Here is a 20,054-nt window from a genome sequence, read left to right on the forward strand (position 1 = left end):
ACATTCTAAGGTCCATAGACTATACAGTTAATATGTTTTAATTTCCAACACTATGATTTTGCCTTTCATTAACTAAAGAAAGATGAAATTTTAAACCAAGATATTCCTAAAAGATTTGCAAAATAGTTATTTTTGCAATTAAAAAAAATTTCAATTTTCTATATTAAGGATGGCAATTTACTCTATCATATTGCATATTTGACCCAATCCAATCCTATCGTGTCAGGTTTTATCTTTTTAGTAATGGATTCACAAAAGATGCAGGTAATAATAGACTCAATCCTGAATTTTATTTATATATGTAGAACTTCTCATAAATCTCTTTTCCATTGTTTATCCTATTCGTCCCATTCATGGAAAAAAATGAACATGTGAAAAATCACGTGTCATCATACTTATTTATCTATTATTTTAAATGGATTGCTTTTCTTAATTTACGTAACATTTGACTTCTTGCAGACAATATTTTTATTTATTATATCTATAGTATTGTCGATAATTTAATTTAATATATTTTAATTTTTTAATTTATTTTAATATTATATGAAATACTTAAATTTATTTTTATATTTTTTATTTATTTAATTTATATAAAAAATATTTTTTATAATTTATACATCTCATCCATCATCTAACTCTATCTATCTTGTCCCGCTCCAAGACGAGCACAACACTTGTTGCCGTCTCAACGGATAAACGCGCATAGACGCTCATTTAAGCGCCTCAGTTTCCGGCAAACAAACTTGTACGCGATCCTGGCTGGGGACTCCCGACACCTGAAGTAGGTGGGCACTTTAAATGTCATTTTCCTCGTCATGAAAATAAAGGTGTCCATTTTTAAACCCCCGACCCAAAAAAAATAAAAAAGAAAGTTGACTATCTTTCAAACTGTCTGCTTCCTAAATAGTCTACCAATCTCACAGAGAAGAAGCAGAAAATATAAGAAACGCAAAACAGAACCCTTTGAACACTATTATATGTTCAGAACAAATTTTGCAGGGTGAAAAAACACTCTTATCCACCATTAAAACCAAGAATATTACGTAACTTGCCAGGCCCTATATCAATATTTTATAGATGATCCTCAAAAATTTCAACTTTTATGAGTACTACCAAAAATATTCTCTAAGATCAACTCCATTCAACTAGTGTTATCATGCAATTTCACTAGTTTATTCTGAAAGCATTTGCAGTAGTATTAACTGTTCATGAAAGTAGCCGCCTCTAACTAAAAGAAGACCATCATTTTGTTCCAAGTCGTATGAGCAAGAAACTGGTTTTGCTTTTCACAGTCCAAGTACCAACTTCTACATATATATATATATATATATATATATATATATACTGAGCATGAGATTTACACAGAAGTTCAGACCTACAAGCACTGAAGCTAAGTTGCAATCTACAGAGAACAAAAGCAATAAGATTAAATTGTTGGTCTCAGAAATAGTTGTTCTGAAAAAGCTGAAGCCACAAATAGCTACTTGTGCTCGACATTATAGCTTAGTTGAGGATTCCAAGCCTGCTTCTTCTTTTTATTTTTATTTTTTTTCACCAAGAGAAGTGAGAAACCAGCAAAACCAAACTTCCTCCTCTTTGTAGAGAAATTTTTGCAAGCGATACCATCATCTATCCTTGGAGAAGATAAAAAATCATGTTTTTTGCTTAGAATTTGACCCAGAGAAACCTTAGTCTTTCCTTTGAATTTCTCAGTTACATGCATTTCAAAATCTTCAGGGCCCATCAGCTTCCTGCTCAGTATTTGGCCGATAGACAATGTCGGCCCTAGCACGCTTCTTGACCCACCAGTAACCAAACTCAAGCCATTCACATCAAGCAACTGCGAGCCTCTTCTATAGGGAGTCGAAGAGTAGTTCTTGAATTTTGTAGAGTTAATCACAGAGCGCCTCTTTTGACCATGTTCAGACCTCCATCTCCGAAAAACTTCTTCAACAGCAAGCTTCTCTCTGTTTGCAGCCTCTTCCCTCCTTAGGGCGTCTTCTAGTGCCTTCCTACTGGTTTCAACATCTGCTAAAGCTTCATCCACCTTTTCTAGTAGTTCCAGTTTAGACTGCTTTGCTCCTTCTACCTCAAGCATAGCAGCTTCAATTTTCATTCTCGAATTTTGATCAGCCTCTTTAGCCTTGCGAATTAGCATAGCATATTCCTCAACTGGAACTGTGACTTCAGAAGAATTTTGAAGAAGCACAGCTGAATGCTTACTGTCTGTCAAGGTTTTGACTTCCTTAAGGATAACAGCTTCCGCTGATTTGGCTGCCTCTTCCATCTTCCTGGCTACAAGACCCCTGACCTCGGCAGTCTTTATTCTTGACTTTGTTTGTTCGATTTCAGCAGTCAATCCTGAAATTTCAGATTTGGCAGCTTCTGTCATCCTTTTAAACTTCTCCTTCTCAGAACTAAGTTCTTTGATCCGACTCAATGTGTCTGAAGGTTTTTCACAATGTTTATTCTTTGCATCTTTAAATAATTGCAGTGCCTTCACTGTCTTATTTAGATCTTCTTCTAGGCATGAGACCTTATCGGTATTTGAATTCAATCTTTCACGGGTTTTCTCAAGCAAATGTTTCTCCTCCCTTATTTCCCTCTTTAGCTTTTCTATGGAAGATCGTGTTCCAGCAAAACCACTAGTAGTCCTGTTCAGATTGAACTTTGCCTGCTTCAATTTCATTAAAATTAATCCTGGAGATTGCTTTGTACCTATATTTTGACCTACCGAATCTACAAGGTTCTCAGAATATATGGGCCATTTTTCTTCAGTATCTTGAAGTGGATGTACCTTAATACTATCTGAATATTTGTCAGGAATTTTAGTGGCCTCCGAGGCTTCTTTCTGTAATCTCAATTTTAAGCCATCCACAATCCTTTTCGTCATTTCAAGTTCTTTCAACACATTAAATGTTTCTCTTTCCTTCACAATAAGATCCATCTCTAACTTTACAGTCTGCTCCTCCACTTTCATAAGCTCAAGATCCTGACAACAATGAAGTCCAGAGAAGACATTTAGCTTAATATATCAAGAGAACCGATTTAAACACATACATGCACCAACAATATATGCAGGAAAAATGTGTTTGTTGAAACCACAACCAAGATGTTGGAGCCACTATCAAAGCATCTATGCAGTCATTTGAACAAAGGAAGGAAGCATACAAGCCTTCAACTGGAGAAAAATATGCTCCTTAAAAGACAACGAAAAAGGAAAAAGGCACAAAGTCAGCGTTGCTTGTGCAGAACATCAGAAATTGTAAAAACAAAAATAATGAAAGAACTGCAACTGGCATAAACTTGTAGCTACAATGTATCTAATTAGAATACATATAAACTCATAAGGCGAATCAACTAATCATGCTAACGAAATCCTGCCATCACAAGTCATAGGTTGCATTTTTTTTTTGTTCCTTCTTTTCTTTTGGTTAGTTAAGAAGATACCTTCATGTTTGAAGAATTATAAGATAACTGAGTTAGGCAAACCTGAAAGACTACATGATGATAGCCAAGCAATTTTCAGAGGACACAAAAGACAACGAAATGGAAGGCTACAATTTATTATCTAAGACAGACAAAGGTGTCCAATATTTTATGCCCCCTTGGTTAATTTCTAGTGGGCATATCTGAAACCATACATGTTTTCATTTAAAACTGATGTATCATCTAACATAGCTCAAAGATTTATGGGTTACAGGGATGATCATGCTTGGCAGTTGTGGTTCCCACAACATCTCTGAACCTTTCTCACGTCTTTTCGCCTGAGCACATCTTGCATGACTAACGTTCTCTTTTTCCGAGTCAATGACCCATTTTGCTCCATAAGTTTCTTGAGCTATCAAACCTAGGTCTTGAGTCTTGACAATCACCATCTTTATCATTGTGCATTTTAACTTCACTTAGTAGTACTCGTTTTCATAATGCACCTAAATTTTCATCACATTTCTTGCTTATGATTGCCCTTGCCTCGATGCATTTCAACAGATTGCCCAAGTGCCAACTTTTAGCTGTACCCTCTACTAGATATCCACATTCTTAGCTTGAGTGACCACTTCCTGTTATTATCACCTTGCAGTCTCAGTTGCCCAAATTATAACCTTCTTAATAATCAATTTCTTGAGGCTTAAGTCATACCTTTTGTTTATCATGTCTACATCATGTGGTCAACTATGTACACCAACCTTTTGTTTATCATGCCTACAGCAAGTGGTCAGCTATGTATATCAACAAATTTCCTTCTTCTCTGCCTTGAGAAACCCCCAACTTAAAAAATAAGAACATCATTCCTCCAACATAGCTCAGTTCAGCATATTAAAACTATAGCCTTTTAAAGGCTTCAACTATCTATTCTTGCCATAATACTTTTTTGCACTCCTGCCATATATGGCATCTTTTCATTTGCTCATCTTCCATCAAGGTTGGGTATTTAAAGTGGTTCAATAATTCACACCATCAACTTAAAATAATATTGTCATTCCGTATTTCAGCTACCAAAATATCATGTCACTTGTTTTATTCATGGTCATTTACATACACTGGGAACTAAAATGCTTCAATGGAAATGGACAGATTTTGGTAATAATCTATTCGAAACTGACTCCATCTTCAAGTTTTAATCAAATCATGCTAAAAATAACCTATTTTGGTTTCTCTTGGTAAAGTTTTGATTACCCCCTGGACAGATGGACAAGTTTCAGTAAAAGCAAAACACAATAATTAATAGCCTCATTTCATGTCCTGATTTTTATTTTCCTTCACTTTTCCTTTTTTGTGCTGGCTTTCTTTACTTTAAATCTGCATTCGTTTTGGAAAAACAACATATATATATATATATATATATATATATATATAAAATTATGGCCCAAATGGGACTTGGACACCGATACACGAACAACACAAGTTTGCAAGTTCCTTCTATCCTTTTGACCTAAAAAATCATATCAATGCCACTGGACAAGAGCTAATCAAGCATTAGCTGTTGCTTGGTCTATTGGCATCAAGAAAAATGGATGTGCGGAATGCATGCAGAGTGTAGCATGATGTGGCAGGTTTTTTCCCTCTATTTTGTTTTTTCGTTTTGCTCAAAGTTGCTGAATTTCCATTATCTTGCCACCAATGATAAGTTTATAGAAATAAACAAATCAATAAATGTCTCCAACTTCAACATAACTACAAAAATAAATCAAAAGCAATCCTAGTCAGTAGATGTTCAAACTTATACTTCAATTCAAAATATCAACTTGTCATAATTCATTCTACATGGCCCCATCTTCTGGTTCTACTGCCTTCATGAACTCTTTAAAGGGTTGGTCTGCATCGCAATTCACTATACAAGCACTCCATGTCCCATCAAAATAAAATGTATCACTCTCTTTTTTTTTTTTTTGCTAGAAAAAATCTATCACTCTTTGATGCACCTTATCTTTCTACAAGACCAAAACCCAGCCATATGTTTCCAAAACAATAAATCTACATCATCATAGAAATCTGTAACACACCTCACTACGTTAATTTGAGCAACAACGTAAAAGTCGATAACAAAAAATACGAAGAACAGAAGGAAAAAAACATAAAAATCCAACGACAAATGAGAACAAAGTACAAAGGAATCCAAAAGCAGGGACACCTTAAGTTAATGTTTACCTCGGGAGGGAGGATGACCGGCCCGAGCTGTGGCTTCCACGGGGCTCTCCTCCCGAAGCGATCCACAGCCTCCCTCACCGAACCGAAGGGGGTCGACGTGTCGACCTCCCATCTCCTCACCCCCGTCGCTTCCGTCGCCACCGCCGCCGCCGCCCCCGAGGAGGAGCAGTCAAGGGTTTCCGGTGGCGCCGCACTACTAACCACCTCCATTGGAGAAGAACCCGACGCTTCGTACGAGAATGCCTTCTCTTCCTTCTTCTACTTCTTGTTCTCTGTACTGCTCTTCTTCTTTTTACCGAGTGTAAGTAGAGATCGGAGTAGAAGTGGAAGAGTAGCAGAGCCACAGACACCGGGAAGGGGAAGAGAGGAGCTTTTGTTTGGAAGTGCCACTTTTATGCGCACGCGTCTTCATATTTCCTTTAAGTGCGGTACACGATCTATCCGTCCAAATAGGGCGTCAAGTCTGGCCGTCGCTGGCTTTGACCGGCTACGCTCTTAATCTGTGGTTACCGCATATGAATTTTTATGTGGATGTATAGAGTGTATTAGTAACATTGATGCGATGCCCGTGAACTTGCCTAAAGTTTGTCTCGCTTCGCAACTCACGAGCGAGGGCGTACCGTGTGGTTGTGTGATGAATTACCCAAAATACCCTCAATTGTAGGATAAATTACACATACGGTGATATGGCCCAGAGAAATTATTAGATGGACCAGGTCCGGGGAACCGGTCCGATAGTCACTGCCATCTTCTTCGTATTTAAACAATTCAAAATCAAAAAAAAAAAAAAATCATTCTACCATTCACCATACAAATTAAATAAGTTAGGATCACAATAGAAGTGAGAATTCATTCTATAAGTCACGGTGTATAAAGTCTAAATCAAAAGATAATTGAGATTTGGAGATATCTTTTTCTCAATGGTCTTGGAAAGGTCATCTTTCTGCAGTATTATTTTATTTTTTTATAATTCTAACGCTATTAAGAATCTAGATTCTTCGTTAATAAAACCACTTCTTGTGTAAGTATCCGGAAAAAGATTTTAAGAGAAAGTCCTTTCATTAAAAAAAGTTCTCATATTTTCACTGATAAATTATCAGATTTGACAGGGGGTAAAGTTGAGTAATAACCAGCAATAATGACATGCATGCAAATGCTTTGGCCTTCATTTTTTACATTATTATTCATGCATAGCATGGTACAGCTTTTAACAGTAAAAAATATGACAAAGCCATATCATGCCAGAAATAATTAGTTTAACTTTCAGGGTGGCAACATGGCATAGCGACCAAGGAGTCTTCAAAGTGCATTGATGGAAGGTTCCCTGCCTATTCCCATTACATGAGGGAATGGGAATCCCCAAGCCCTCAGGTTTAATCCGGACTTTTCTCTTAGATTAATTTTAAAAATTGAATTTTCAAAAATACCTTCTTAAAAAACTCCTTTATTTAATTGACTTTACGATTCAAATTATGAACCAAACTCTTTTTTGAAAGAAATGGAGGCTGAAAGATCAACCCCTGACTTTTATTTAGGCCTGAAAATGTCTACAAATCAAGGAAAAATAACCTATAGGAAAGCAAAATGGGAAGAAACAAAATGAACCAATACCAAATGAATGCTCCATAAAAAATGCGAGATCAGTCAGTTTCCATCACAGCATGTCATGATCCTCCCTTCTCTTGCTATAAATATATTTTCAGCTACGGTAAATCATCAAAAACTTGAACAAGATAGAATGAAATGAAGAAAATTTGCTCAAGAATATTCTCCTATTCCATTCTCTTCATATTCCATCACAAAATGGCAGCTAGGAGTTGAACACCACCTACCAACCAATTGCTTCTTGTTTTTGATCCTCCATTTTAACCAGAGATCTTGCAAGTTGGAAGATCATCCATTTAATTTAAGTAGAGATTTGATAGTGAATCAGATACTCTTTAGGAATGAGCACCTAATGAACAAATGATAGGAATTTTCAGAGTTACTACCACATGGAGAACACCTAACATTCCCTGCCAACCCTTCTTTGCAAGCACATCGCTGATATGAAGCTTGATGTGCAAAGGCAACCATTAGAAAATGTGGACCTTCTCCAGAATCTCCAATATCCAAATAGCTTTTCGAAAGGGATAGCTTATTGTCCATGAAGAAATAAAAAGAGTCAACTAAAAAGCCACTATCGAGATTTAACTTCTATTTTTGAGTGTCAAATAACCGAGAAGGTCTAACACTTGAAAAGATTTTATTCAACTCTCGAAGTTATATAATCTTATCTCTTGCCATAGGTCCTCTCATAGCAATCCTCTAAGATAGAGATCTCCCACTCCAAAATGAGCCAACGGCAGCATGCTGCTTAATTGCCTTGTCATACAAACCAACAAGGAGTAAACATAAAGGTAAAGAATCAATCTAAGAATTTTCTCAAAATTGATATTCCTCCCTTTTCCCAACTTGAAGGATAAACCATTCTAAAAGATAGCACTTTGTTTGTAGATATCTCTCCAAATTGGAGACAATATGGATAGGGATTTTTTTGATCTCATACCAAACTTGCTTCTTCTATAATAAGCTCTTTGAATTTGATGGTACACAAGTTATCAGAACTCTTAAGAAATTTCTATGCCTATTTGGCAAGCAAAGCAGAGTTTCTTTGTTCTAAGTTCTTCATATCCAAACCACCTTGTTCTTTAGATCTGTACATTGAATCGCAATTAACCAAGCAATGGAATCTACTCATGGAGTATTTTACCTTTCCACAAAAAGGCTCTTTAAATATTCTCAATTTTGTTAATAATTTATTTTGGCAATTTGAAAATTGACATGTAATAAAAAGGCAAAGCAGACAACATTAAATTAACCAAATTTAATCTACCACCCTAGGAGGGTAATCTTTCTTTCCAAGAAGCTAACCTTGCATTGATCTTTTCAATAAGAGGTAGCCAACAATGCTTTGGAACCTTTTTCTCGTAGAGAGAAAGCCCTAAGTATTTGAAGGAGAAGATTTCTTTCAAGAAATTCATCCAATGAGCAAAATAGAAGCTTCTAAGTCATCCATGTTAAGGCAAAAATTGAATTTTTATGAAAGTTAATCTTTAGACTAGAAGCCTCTTCAAAAATTAACATGATTGCCTTAACTACCAAGATACTGTTTTTCTTACCAGCATGGAGCAGGAGTGCATCATCAATGAATGGAAGGCTGGTGATTCTTTAAACCAAACTCATCAGGGAATATAGTCATTTCGATTCCCACTCCAATGAATTCTGGTTCCAATTCTACTTGCAAACCAAACACATCCTTAGTTTGGATGATACCGTTTCTTGCTACTTGGTTAAGGAGTTGAGGTTTTGATTCTAGTTGGAATCCTCAAAAGGTGGGGTAGGAATAAAGATAGAGAGGGGAGGATTAGCCTCTCCTAATCTTTAGAAAAAAGAGAATGAAAACATGCCATGTGATACTTTTGCTTTTGTGGTGTTATAGGACCAACTTTTAGACTTATATAGATCATTGCTTCAAACCTTGCATTAAAAGCTAGGATCCTGTGCTTACTTCTTTTTCTTTTTTTTGGGGGGGGAGGGTAAAGAAGCTAAGCTCCTGTTTAGAATATAACATTAATTGAGGTGCCAAGAAATGATATTTTGCTATGCTAATTCAATTAGCAATTTTGGATTAACACCACTTTATGTGCAGACCAAAGGAAAGTTTTCCTATATGGTGATTAATGCACTGCTGCTCGGGAAGTCTAAGATTTTGGTGGTTTACCATCCCAATTATAATTTCCAGCACAACCTTTTCTCTTTCCTTCTTGTTTTGATAGTTCTTTCCAGCATGATCTTTCAAATTCTAAGTATACTCTAATGTCCATCTTTGTTTCTATATTGCACTAAAACAAAGATGTCTCTTAACAAGTTTTTCTTTAGAGAGATCTGAATCCTTTAAAGACAATATTCTATTTGAGATTTGAAATTGTGGTGGTCATGGCCCCATGAATGCCTGATTGCCCTGTTCACAGAATATGTTTCTATAGTGGTTCGATATTTCCATTTAGGGCAATTTCCTAGAACTTTTGATGGAAAAGAACATGCAGAGGTCCTCAATTAGCTCAATGAAGTTGAGCTGCTTTTGTTTAATCGGAACATCTGAGACAGAAATTACTCAGGTGGTCACAATCAAGTTAGAGGGCTATAATTCCCCATAGCTGAAAAGGTAGGCGATGGCCACATTGAAGGCAGAAAAAGTGGTTGTAATTGAAACCACAAGAGAAGCACTAATTGATAGATTCTCTGATGCATATCTGCATGGAATAATATTTTTTGTTGATTGGTCCCAGATATAAAGCACTAATGCGCGTAGCCAAGAAAACATGATTAGCTACTCAACCACTTAATTGAATTCTAAGAAGCATATTATATGCTTATATTAATTGTCACAAGTGTGACCTAATCATCCTGCATGCTAGAGGTTTCTTTCTTCTATCAACCCTCTTTTCTTTTAATTTTTTTGAAGACATTAATATTTTATCTTGCCCATCATGGAGACTTCTATTGAAAGATGCCATGTATATGGCCCTAGTAGGAGTGCAATAAACTCTGTGATTACCAAACTGGTGGGCTCATGTCAAAATACTTGGGAGAAGCACCTCTGAAAGTTTCAAATCTGAAATTTCCACCACTTGAAGGAGGGATGCAACCATCATGCTATTTTTTTAAGCAAAGCAACCATTATGCTTTTGCCAAAGATTACTTTACCATGGCATTATGACCTGATCTCTCTTGGATTATCCTTTTTCTTTGTTATAGAAGAAAGCAAGATCGATCTTTGTCTGGTGTATCATTTTAAAGGAAAGTTTGATCCTTCATTATTGCATTGTGTTCCTGCAATCGTTCAGACTAGATGGTGAATACATCAACCCCTATTCAGAAGGTTGGTAGTAAGAAAGTATGAACCTTTAAGTTCACATCATACCTTGCCCCAAAGTCACATTGGACCTTGCTTTATTTTGGCTTCAGAACATGCTTGCTATGCGGAAAGAAAAACCATTTGCCTTGGAAGTAACCTTAAAGGTGCTTTGCCAACTTGAGTGAGCGCTTTAGATTGTTACCATTAGATAGTTCTGAGAATTAGTTGCATCCTGAGATCAAAAATTTCAGAGCATCTAGAGAATTACATGTTGTGCGTTGCCTATTGGCGTTTCAGACATTATACCAACGTACAACAAATTTTAATGTAATGAATGTCGATATGTAGTACATACCTAAGAAAGCATGATACAACAACAACAAAAAAAAAAAAAAAGGGACGAAAAAAAAAGTGACATAAATTATACTCTTTGATGTATGTTATCCGTAACATATAACGATGTTTCATTGACTTGGTTGTTTCTGGTAGCAACCTAACAATCTCCATGGAGTTTCCTCGTATATTGACCTTTGGATGCCAGATCCAACCATTACATATGAATAAATTTTTATTCTGTAGATCACATGGTGTTTAAGTTGACTTGATGTTATGAAATTTTCCTTTTTTTTTTTTTTTTTTTTGAAGGATGTCTGCTTAGGAAATTAAACTCCAAACATTGCGACTTTTGAGTAAATTTAATAAAGTACATGGATCTATCTATTCATTGGCTACTTTGGATCAAAGTTGTAAACAAATTATGATGACGCGCATCTAGGTAATAGATTAATAGTTCATAGGAATACGAGGATAGAAACATACCGTCTGTGAGAGTTTTTATGTCAAGTAAAGACCACTTGTCTAGCAACACTTTCTAAAGGCCAGCCTTAGTCCCTAAAACTTGACACCAAAGGATATCATCACAAAGCCCCCTACTTGATGGTTAACCATGACTGCCGTTTTGCACGTCGCCACTGGATTGATGGCTTTTGTTTGATCCATGTTCTCATTGTTCAATTGCCTGCACTGGGGTCATGGCGGCTATTATCAACATGACTGATATGTGATTGGGTACAAAGGATCCAAGCAACATTCATACACTATTTGTCAGAGTTGTGGTATAGATTCGTCATGTCGATCGAGATGAGCACAAGCCAAGGTTACCACAACAATCCTATTTGAGGAGGCTTTGCTTCCTTCACAATCTCTTTGTAAAGGAGCTGGTTTTGCCTTTCCTTAAAAATAAAAAAAAGTGGGAACAACAATCAAAAAGATGATGATTCTCTCAAAAAGAGCAAAGACATTCTTGTATCCACGTCACTATTCTTTTTGTCAACATCATATTTTCTGACAGCTGCCTTGTACCAAGATCATCTCCATTCCCAATTCCCTCAGTTTGTGTCAGAAGCTAAAAACACTGCCATCAAGATGTCGTCATTATACATCAATATGCTCCAACCTAGCCAATGAGCTTGGCAATCTCCAACACCCCACCATATCACAATCTATAGTAGAACTCTGAACTAGTCTTGCCAAGGTAGTTAGAATTTCATAATTTGTCCAACTGTCATTCCTCGCCCTGAGTTTCGGAAATTAGAGCTTTCCACTTTGATGCAGTTAGGGGGTCAATTTTTTTTAAAGTAGTGGGTCACTGATCATACTAAGATAAATTTAGCCATACTTAACTAACAAGCTTCATTAATAAACCATTATTATATATTATCCCTCGTTACAAACCCTTGAGAAAAAAACAAAAACAAAACCAACATTTAATTCCAAGTACCCAAGATCCAAGTCCAGCATGTGCACCTTATTAAGTATATCTCAAACAACCGGAGCCCCACAAGGCCACACTTTATGGCAAAACAAAGGAGGCGGCATTTACTAATTGTCTTGAGGTTCATAGTCTTTCTTCATCTTCTACCACCCTGCCCATCAAGGCCAAGAGATGCTCTCCAATACCTCAAGTCGTCCCCAAAGCCCCCTCCGTATCAAGCAAGATGACAAGTTCTATTCAAGGCTCCTCTCCAAGGAGAGCTCCTTGGCCAACCCTTCCTTCAGGGTCTACTATGGGGTGGCACCAGGATCGGTGCCCTTCTTGTGGGAGTCTGAACCGGGCACACCGAAGGCTGCCGTAGCCACCGCCACCCTCCCTCCCCTCACCCCTCCTCCTTCCTCCCACTTCAATACCATGAAGTCCAAGGCCACCAAGAAAAAGAAGCCGTCCTCAAGGCTTAGCCTCATCACCACCTTATTCCTCAGGCTTACTCCAAGGAAAACTCACCTGGCATCGCCACCGATGTCATCCTCATCACTGTCATCATCATCATCCTGCTCTTCTCAATTTGAGTCTTCAGTTTCTCGTCAACGTAGACTATTCTTGCGCTCACGGTCATCATTCTCTTCAAGAAGGGACTATGAGGACTATGACAAAGAGCGACCGAGGTCGATCTTGTGCTTTCAGGTGCGACAGATTCCAAGGTTACTATTTCATCGTAATCGGAAAGGAAAAAATGTCATGAGTCATTAGACATTGATCTAGCCATGGCATTGCTCATAGAGGTCTTCTTGTTCAGGGTGTCCACGTTTGTGGTAGAACATCTCATCCACCTTAGTATATTCAGAATAAATGGGCACTGTTTGTATGAATTTAATTAAGCATGGCAAGCTTTCTCTTTTTATTGCCATTATCATCTCTCTTCTTCCTGTAATTGCATACTTACAATATGTGAAATGGAATGGAGTTCAGTTCGGATCTGTATTAAGACAGGAGCTTCCCCATTAAGTGTTTAATAATAGGCTTTTGGTGGTGTTTAATGAAAGCAATGGAGTGTAATATGTTATAGTACTATGTGAACTTTGTGTACTTATGTTGCTAGAACGAGAAATTAATAATTATGTCATTATTTTCAAGCTTAATTGATGTGAAATGCTGTGTACGTGGATATTATAACAAACTGATTCGATTTGTCATGTCCACTTGGTAGTTTTTTAAATAGAATTGACTTATTGGAACCGTCCATTTTATAGCTTTTATATGGGCTTCAGATATTAAAAGTATGGTTGAGGATTTTTCAGCGTCAAGAAAAGAAATGAAACATGGGTGCAGCTTCCTCTTCTTCTTTTTTTTTTTTTCTGATAAGAATGGAGACTGAGAGGGTGCAGCTTCCTCATGAGTATATATCTAATATGAGAGTTGAGGATTTGAGAACTTCCTCTTCTCCTTTTGCTCAAAATGAACAGCAAGGAAGAAGAAAGGGAGAGAACATGAAGAAATGGAGCTTTTTACATCATGTTTGAACTTTGATGTTTCTCATCTTTATACACACTTTACATCAAGAACCACATTGTGCCATTGGGTGGTAAAGGTGTAGGGAGTATGTAGCAAGTATCAAATGCTCTACGAACCGTAGTTTTGTAACTAAATTTTCAAAATCTGTCTGATGAGCTAATCTGTCTGGTTTGATATGAAAATCCTATTCATCGATAAATTTTTTTTTTAGCCTAGAAAAAGAAGGGGCTCCATGCCAGGCCACCGTAATGGTAAACTCTATGTCGGCAGGAGAGAGGATTGGCCAAATCCTCTGCAAAATTTTATGCTCATGCGGCACTGCTCCATGGAAGGCTGACATTTTCCATCAACAAAAAATTAACGAATTGTGTTTCTTTAGAAAGTGCTTTGTTCATATAAAAATATGTGACAAAATTTCTGTATTCGAGTAACTTTTTCTTTTGTGTACATAGATCCTTTCTTCATTTCATGAATGTAATAAGATAAAATTTGACATTTTCTTCTAAAAAATTGAGTATATACCATGTTCTAGATGAAGAAACAAGAGAAGTAGAGACTGCCTAAGTTATTTTTTAAATTATTCCAGCTATATTTAGGATATTAAATGGCAAATAGAAAGAAAAAAGCAAAATAAAATCATTAAATAGAGAGAGAGTGTGTGTGTGTGTGTTTGTGTGCGTGTGTGTGTGTGTGAGAGAGAGAGAGGAGTAATTGGGTCCCATGAGCAAACTGAAACAATAGTCCAACCCAACCACCATTTCGGCAGAAAAGAAAGAACATGTATAAGGGGGCCGATGGGCGGTAGTACATCGGTGCGTTCTAATTTCTATGCAATCTTCTCTCACACTGACCTTGAGACAAAGTAGGTACTCATAAAAGGGGCAGTACCCGACAATTTGGCAAACAAAAGATTAGAACGATGAATTCCAATTAATGGCAAAAAAACAAAAAGCTGACAGTAGAATTTTATCCTCCTATCCCCTCAGCCTAGGCGTACAGAGTGCAATAACTATTAGATGTATATATATGTGCTACACTCAGGCAACGCCAAAAATTTGCTCAATTGCATATATCTAGCATGAGGATTCACAATTGTACTTTTTGAGCGAGCTCATGATTGATCTTTCTTTGCAGCACGAACAAGCGGATTATATTTTATATAACTTTCAAAGTATGATGTTAATTAGTTCCGTGATCTATTCTGTAGATATATGGAAGAGATTCGTGATGTTTTGAAAATTATGCTAAACACGATCAAATAGTTCACGTTGCAAAAAAAGATCAATCATATTTTGTAAAAAAAATTTATAGTAAATTCATTGGCATATGCGAACGGATAGTAATTGGAGCACACAGATTATTTTCCCCACCCCCTTCCCCATGTATGATCCAATCATCACGAGTAGTGATTGAGTGGTTATGTGATGTTTATCTAAATTATTCAAATATCTTCATGATTTATCAATTTTTATTTTTTTAATATTAAAATTTTAATGACAATGTGACAAATGATGGCGGTCACATCGTCGCGCATGTTTATGCATATGAGTTAAAATGCTATTTATACAGTTTAGATAAACATCACATAACCACCTAATCACCGCAAAGAGGGGTCGGGTGGAATAAGAAAAAAGGAGGGGGGTTGGGGGGTTCAAAAAAAAAAAAAAAAAAAAAGGGGTGGGGTCCTTCGTGCGTGTCAATCATCGCTCGTTTGCATAGACGGATGAGATCCTTTGTGTGCATCAATCACCATATTGAAAGATACAATGTATAAAAAAAAAATCAATATATATTTAATCTATTATATGCGAACAAATTTATCATTTTTTTTTTCGTATTGAAAGATACAATGTAAATCCCTCGCATGATGCGTGAAAAAAAAAAAAAAATCAATGTACATCTAATCTACTCTCTATTTTCATCTCCATCTTCATCTCCATCTCCATCGTGTCCTCCAAGAATCATTAGTTATTCGTAGTTACTCTCACGGAAGACTTGCTATTTGAGCAGGTGGTAGTTGGGCTCCTCGACATTAATGCCATTTCAAGTGGTCCTCGGCAATTCTCGTGACCTACCAGGCATTTGGCCAACCATGGCTTGTTTCGAAAATGAAATAGAATTAAAAACGACCAACATGGCCGTCTGAAACCCATGCAAGAGCCACAAAAATTGGGGAAGGGAATTTTTCGTTGGGTCCCACATTCCAACTACCATGGTTGAGTTTAAAACTCTTACCATCACTTGAGGGGCTTGACTAGCCTCGCCTAGCACGTTCTTGGCATGATCGATTGGTCCAATTTTCTGATGACTTAGATCTTGACAAATAGATTCCAAATTGTTGGGATTTTATGCTAATAAGATAGGAACTATATAAAATATCTATATTTGTATTAGTTGAATAAAAAGATGAAAATGAGCCATCTCGTGGTTCAATTTTATATTTATTGGTTTCCAACCAATCAAAAGTTTTAAATTAATCCAGCTGGGTTCTCAAGTGCACATTGTTTGTCTTGGCCCAGGCCCAGTCCCGGCCCATTTGATCCATAGTTAGAACCCAAGAGAAAACTCTTAGCAGGGAAACAAAGTCGGGGGAAACTGATCACCTTAGCCCATGACCTGTAGATTGTGTGAGTGGAAACAAACTGGAACAACCAACTTGTTGACCAAATATTTGCATAACTATCTTTCATTGATGAACTCACCATATTTTGAAAGATGTGAAGCAATTTCACAAAAGAAGTCAGAAGTTACTTATGTAGCCTCTTAAAGTGCTGCTTTCTTGCTTTTAAATTCTTATAGTATCGCTTCTCAAATGACACTACTAAAGCTTTCAGCAACTACTTTTGAAAAAGGTTTCGAAAGAAAGCAGCTGAGATGGTGCAACATCAAATATCCTGGGCAATGATCTGATCACCCTCATTCAGTAATTATAGGGGGTGAACCATGAAATACGTTTTTGTTTCTTGAGCTCTTCTATGCTGGAAAAGCAGGGAAGATGAAATGAAACAAATGGGTGCCACTAGCTGGTAGCTCAAGTATTTGGCACCCCATCTTTGTCAACGAGAGTTCTTGGATTCAAACCTTATGAGTAGTGGCAAATAATTATCATGTTTTATCTAAAGAAAAAACATTGGTGACAATGTGGTACAATTCGCTGAAGAAGTGAAATATAATTATTTGTGTGAAATTACTCCATTCTTGCCCAATCTTTTCTTAAAAGGGGGTAATCATTATCTGGTGATACGCCACAGTAATATCTCACATGAAAATAAACGTCGACGAAGAGAGTTCTGGGAATGTATATATCTGCAAGATCAACAATAAGATTCTCCATCTGTCACCCCCCAAGACAGACTGTATCATTTAAATTAAGCAAGTACGCAGATTGGGCTTTGCCTAATCTTTTCTCAAACACCGAAAAAAAAGGAAAAAATCCAGTGTGTAATTAATGGCTTTCAAAAGCTAATGTGAAGCCATACAACTCTGCTGAATTACTTGCATCATGCATCCTCATGTGTTCTCGTGGCAATTGTGTAGGATTTACTATCATGTAGTAGTCCCTAGATCATCTGCTTAACATGGTCAGCTTCAAAGTTGCCAGTTAGGTCTTGTTTCTAAAAAAAAAAAAAGGTTGCCAGTTAGATCTGGAATAAACTTTAGAGCTTGTAAGAGTCCCAGGCCTTTTTTTCCCTCAACATAAATCTTAAAGCAGAAAACAAATATTTGGAACCTCATCGTGCGCCGAGCATGTGAGATGGAAGAGGACTTCCGATGGAGTCCATCTCCTCTTCCAAATTCGATCCGAAAAGAAATCCTAGAGCCAATTGAACTCCAGCAAGGATTCCAGGACTTCCATCTCTAAATCTCCCAATCCTCTTCCTCTATGCATCGTCCAAATTTTCTATCCAATCGCCAGCAAAATCATGGAGAATATTGAATTCTTTCCGTCAAGTATTGCTGGCGAGCTATCGTTAATTGACCATCGAAGTTGAAGGAACAATCTTCTACTCTCTTTCCTCTTCTCTTTTTCAAACCTCATAAAGCCTTTGACGGCCAGATTTAGCCATCAACCACTAGATTTCATAGGAGATCAGACCTATCCTGTCTTTTTTTTTTCTTTTTCTTCCACTGGAGCGGTTGTCATCGCTGGATAGAATTTTGCTTTGATTGTTGAGGCTAGAGTCAACCCCCATCAAAGCCGTCAGGGTCACTGCCACTGAGGGTCAAGGCCATGAAGGTGCGTAGTCGGCCTCAACTCTTCTTTCTTTATTTTTCATGACAAAAGGAGGAAACAAGAAAAAACAAAAGAGAAAAACAAAAATAAAATAATAAATAATCCCCTTTCTTTCCCTAATGACTTTTTTTCTCTATAGTTCTTTCTCCCTATAGTTTTTCTCTGAATAATTTTCTCTCTTTATAGATTTCTCTCTATAAATCCTATAGACCAATAGAAGATCCAAATGCTAGGTACACTCAGATTGACTAGTTAATCTTGAAGGAGATTTTAAACCTATAGTGTGAGGATCATTTAACGTGATTTTCTACTATCCATAATTATCTATGCTTTTTATGTTTCGTTTTGATTATGTAAAGATGCAATTATCTATATATACAAGATGTCAAGCAGAACATCTTGATCCAGAGTTCATAGTTCAGGAGTTGATCGATTATTGTGTTTGAGTCTAAAAATGATAAAAGTAAGAATCATTTTACATAATCATCTATACATATATTTTTGTACCATACATGATGATTTTGGCTCTATTTGGATATATGATTCTTTATTATACATGCATCATATGTTTACTATTTTGATTGATGGAAATATGATGTCTGATTTTTTTATGAAATTGAATCATGGGTCGAATCATGACACCCTGATTTGTTACCGTAGGCCGAAGCATGAATATCTAGATTTGCTACCGCAAATCGAAGTATGGATATTCTAACTTGCTACCGTAGGTCAAAGTATGGTTTATAGTTTACATCGAAGTATGACCATAATTAGTCCAAACCGAAAGACAACTATTGATGTGGAATATGTTAGTGAATATAAATGATAAATCATATGAAACCATTGGTGATATTTATGATGGATTTCTTATAATATATAATTCATGACATATATCTATATGACTATTGAGTTATATTATATGTCTGACACAAGATTTTGTGACTTATGATTCTCTGTTATTGTTGAATCATTATTTTTAAATTATATTATTATATAAGTGTTTATGTGATTGGATTCTCACTGGATTGTAAAGTTTATAACCTCAATTCTCTCTTTCCTTATAGAGTTGCAGGATGCGTAATATTGAATATGTTAGAGCATGGAGTTCGAATAATAGAGTCATTTAATAAGTCTTACATGATCTCTAAGGCCTACTCTAGCATCCAAGTAGCCGCGTCACGTGGTCGACCCGAGTAAGGGGTTTGGAGTATGCATAACAGTAAGTGAGATAAAAAAAACCTTCTATTCATGCCCTTAAAACCATTCAACAATATTGGATGCAATAGTTACAAAATATTAGACATGCCTACATTGGCCCCTCTTGTTTGCATGATTGTGTTCTTCACAATCACTAAAGCAAAATCTTCATGGAGTCAAATTGTATATAAATACACCCAATTAATTCATTTTTGTTTTAACATCATTTAAGATTTAATCAAAATTCTCCCACTATGTACAGGCATACCCCCTCTCTCTCTCTCTTTATATTCTATCTATCTCTTCTTTGAGAAATACAGATGTCTCTTAGCTGCATCCTCTTACCCTCAATCACAAACATTTGGTAATGACAACAGGGTTTGGGTTGTATATTTCGCACATAAGAGTGATCAATATTTTTTCATAATATCGATCATCAGATCGTACTGTACATATATTTCAAAGTACTTCAATCTTTTTCTTCCATCTATCTGTACATATTTTGAAGCAAACATTATGCAATCCAATGGTTGATGTCATGAAAGAAGGAGAATCATCCTTTCACCCAGAAGATACAAACCGAACCTAATGAGAACATTGTTTTTGGTCAGATTCTGCAACAGTTCCTGATGACGATTTCTTTGACATAGACATCAAACTACCAGTAATTAACATTACAATTAGTGATAACCATGAGCTCTGTGTACGGTTCATGCATAAGTAAATTGCAGATTCTTTGTTTCCTTGCCCATTTATGGGAAATTCTCCCTGCCTAATCTCTAGTG

At 36.5% G+C, this 20,054-nt stretch overlaps 2 protein-coding genes across 2 annotated transcripts; one reads left to right on the forward strand and one right to left on the reverse strand.

Annotated features, from left to right (window-relative positions):
* Positions 1–1,316: 1,316 nt before the first annotated feature.
* On the reverse strand, positions 1,317–6,042 carry LOC105045946 (WEB family protein At2g38370). Its single transcript, XM_010924393.3, has 2 exons — positions 5,650–6,042; positions 1,317–2,992 (listed from the first exon to the last, which is right to left on the reverse strand). The coding sequence occupies exons 1-2, from the start codon at positions 5,857–5,859 to the stop codon at positions 1,481–1,483; spliced, it is 1,722 nt and encodes a 573-aa protein (XP_010922695.1). The 5' UTR covers positions 5,860–6,042; the 3' UTR covers positions 1,317–1,480.
* Positions 6,043–12,494: 6,452 nt separating this feature from the next.
* On the forward strand, positions 12,495–13,076 carry LOC105045945 (uncharacterized). Its single transcript, XM_010924392.3, has one exon. It carries the CDS (start codon positions 12,495–12,497, stop codon positions 13,074–13,076), a length of 582 nt encoding a protein of 193 aa, XP_010922694.1.
* Positions 13,077–20,054: the final 6,978 nt, after the last annotated feature.

Source organism: Elaeis guineensis, chromosome 5, assembly GCF_000442705.2.
Source record: "Elaeis guineensis isolate ETL-2024a chromosome 5, EG11, whole genome shotgun sequence".
Lineage (NCBI taxonomy): Eukaryota > Viridiplantae > Streptophyta > Magnoliopsida > Arecales > Arecaceae > Elaeis > Elaeis guineensis.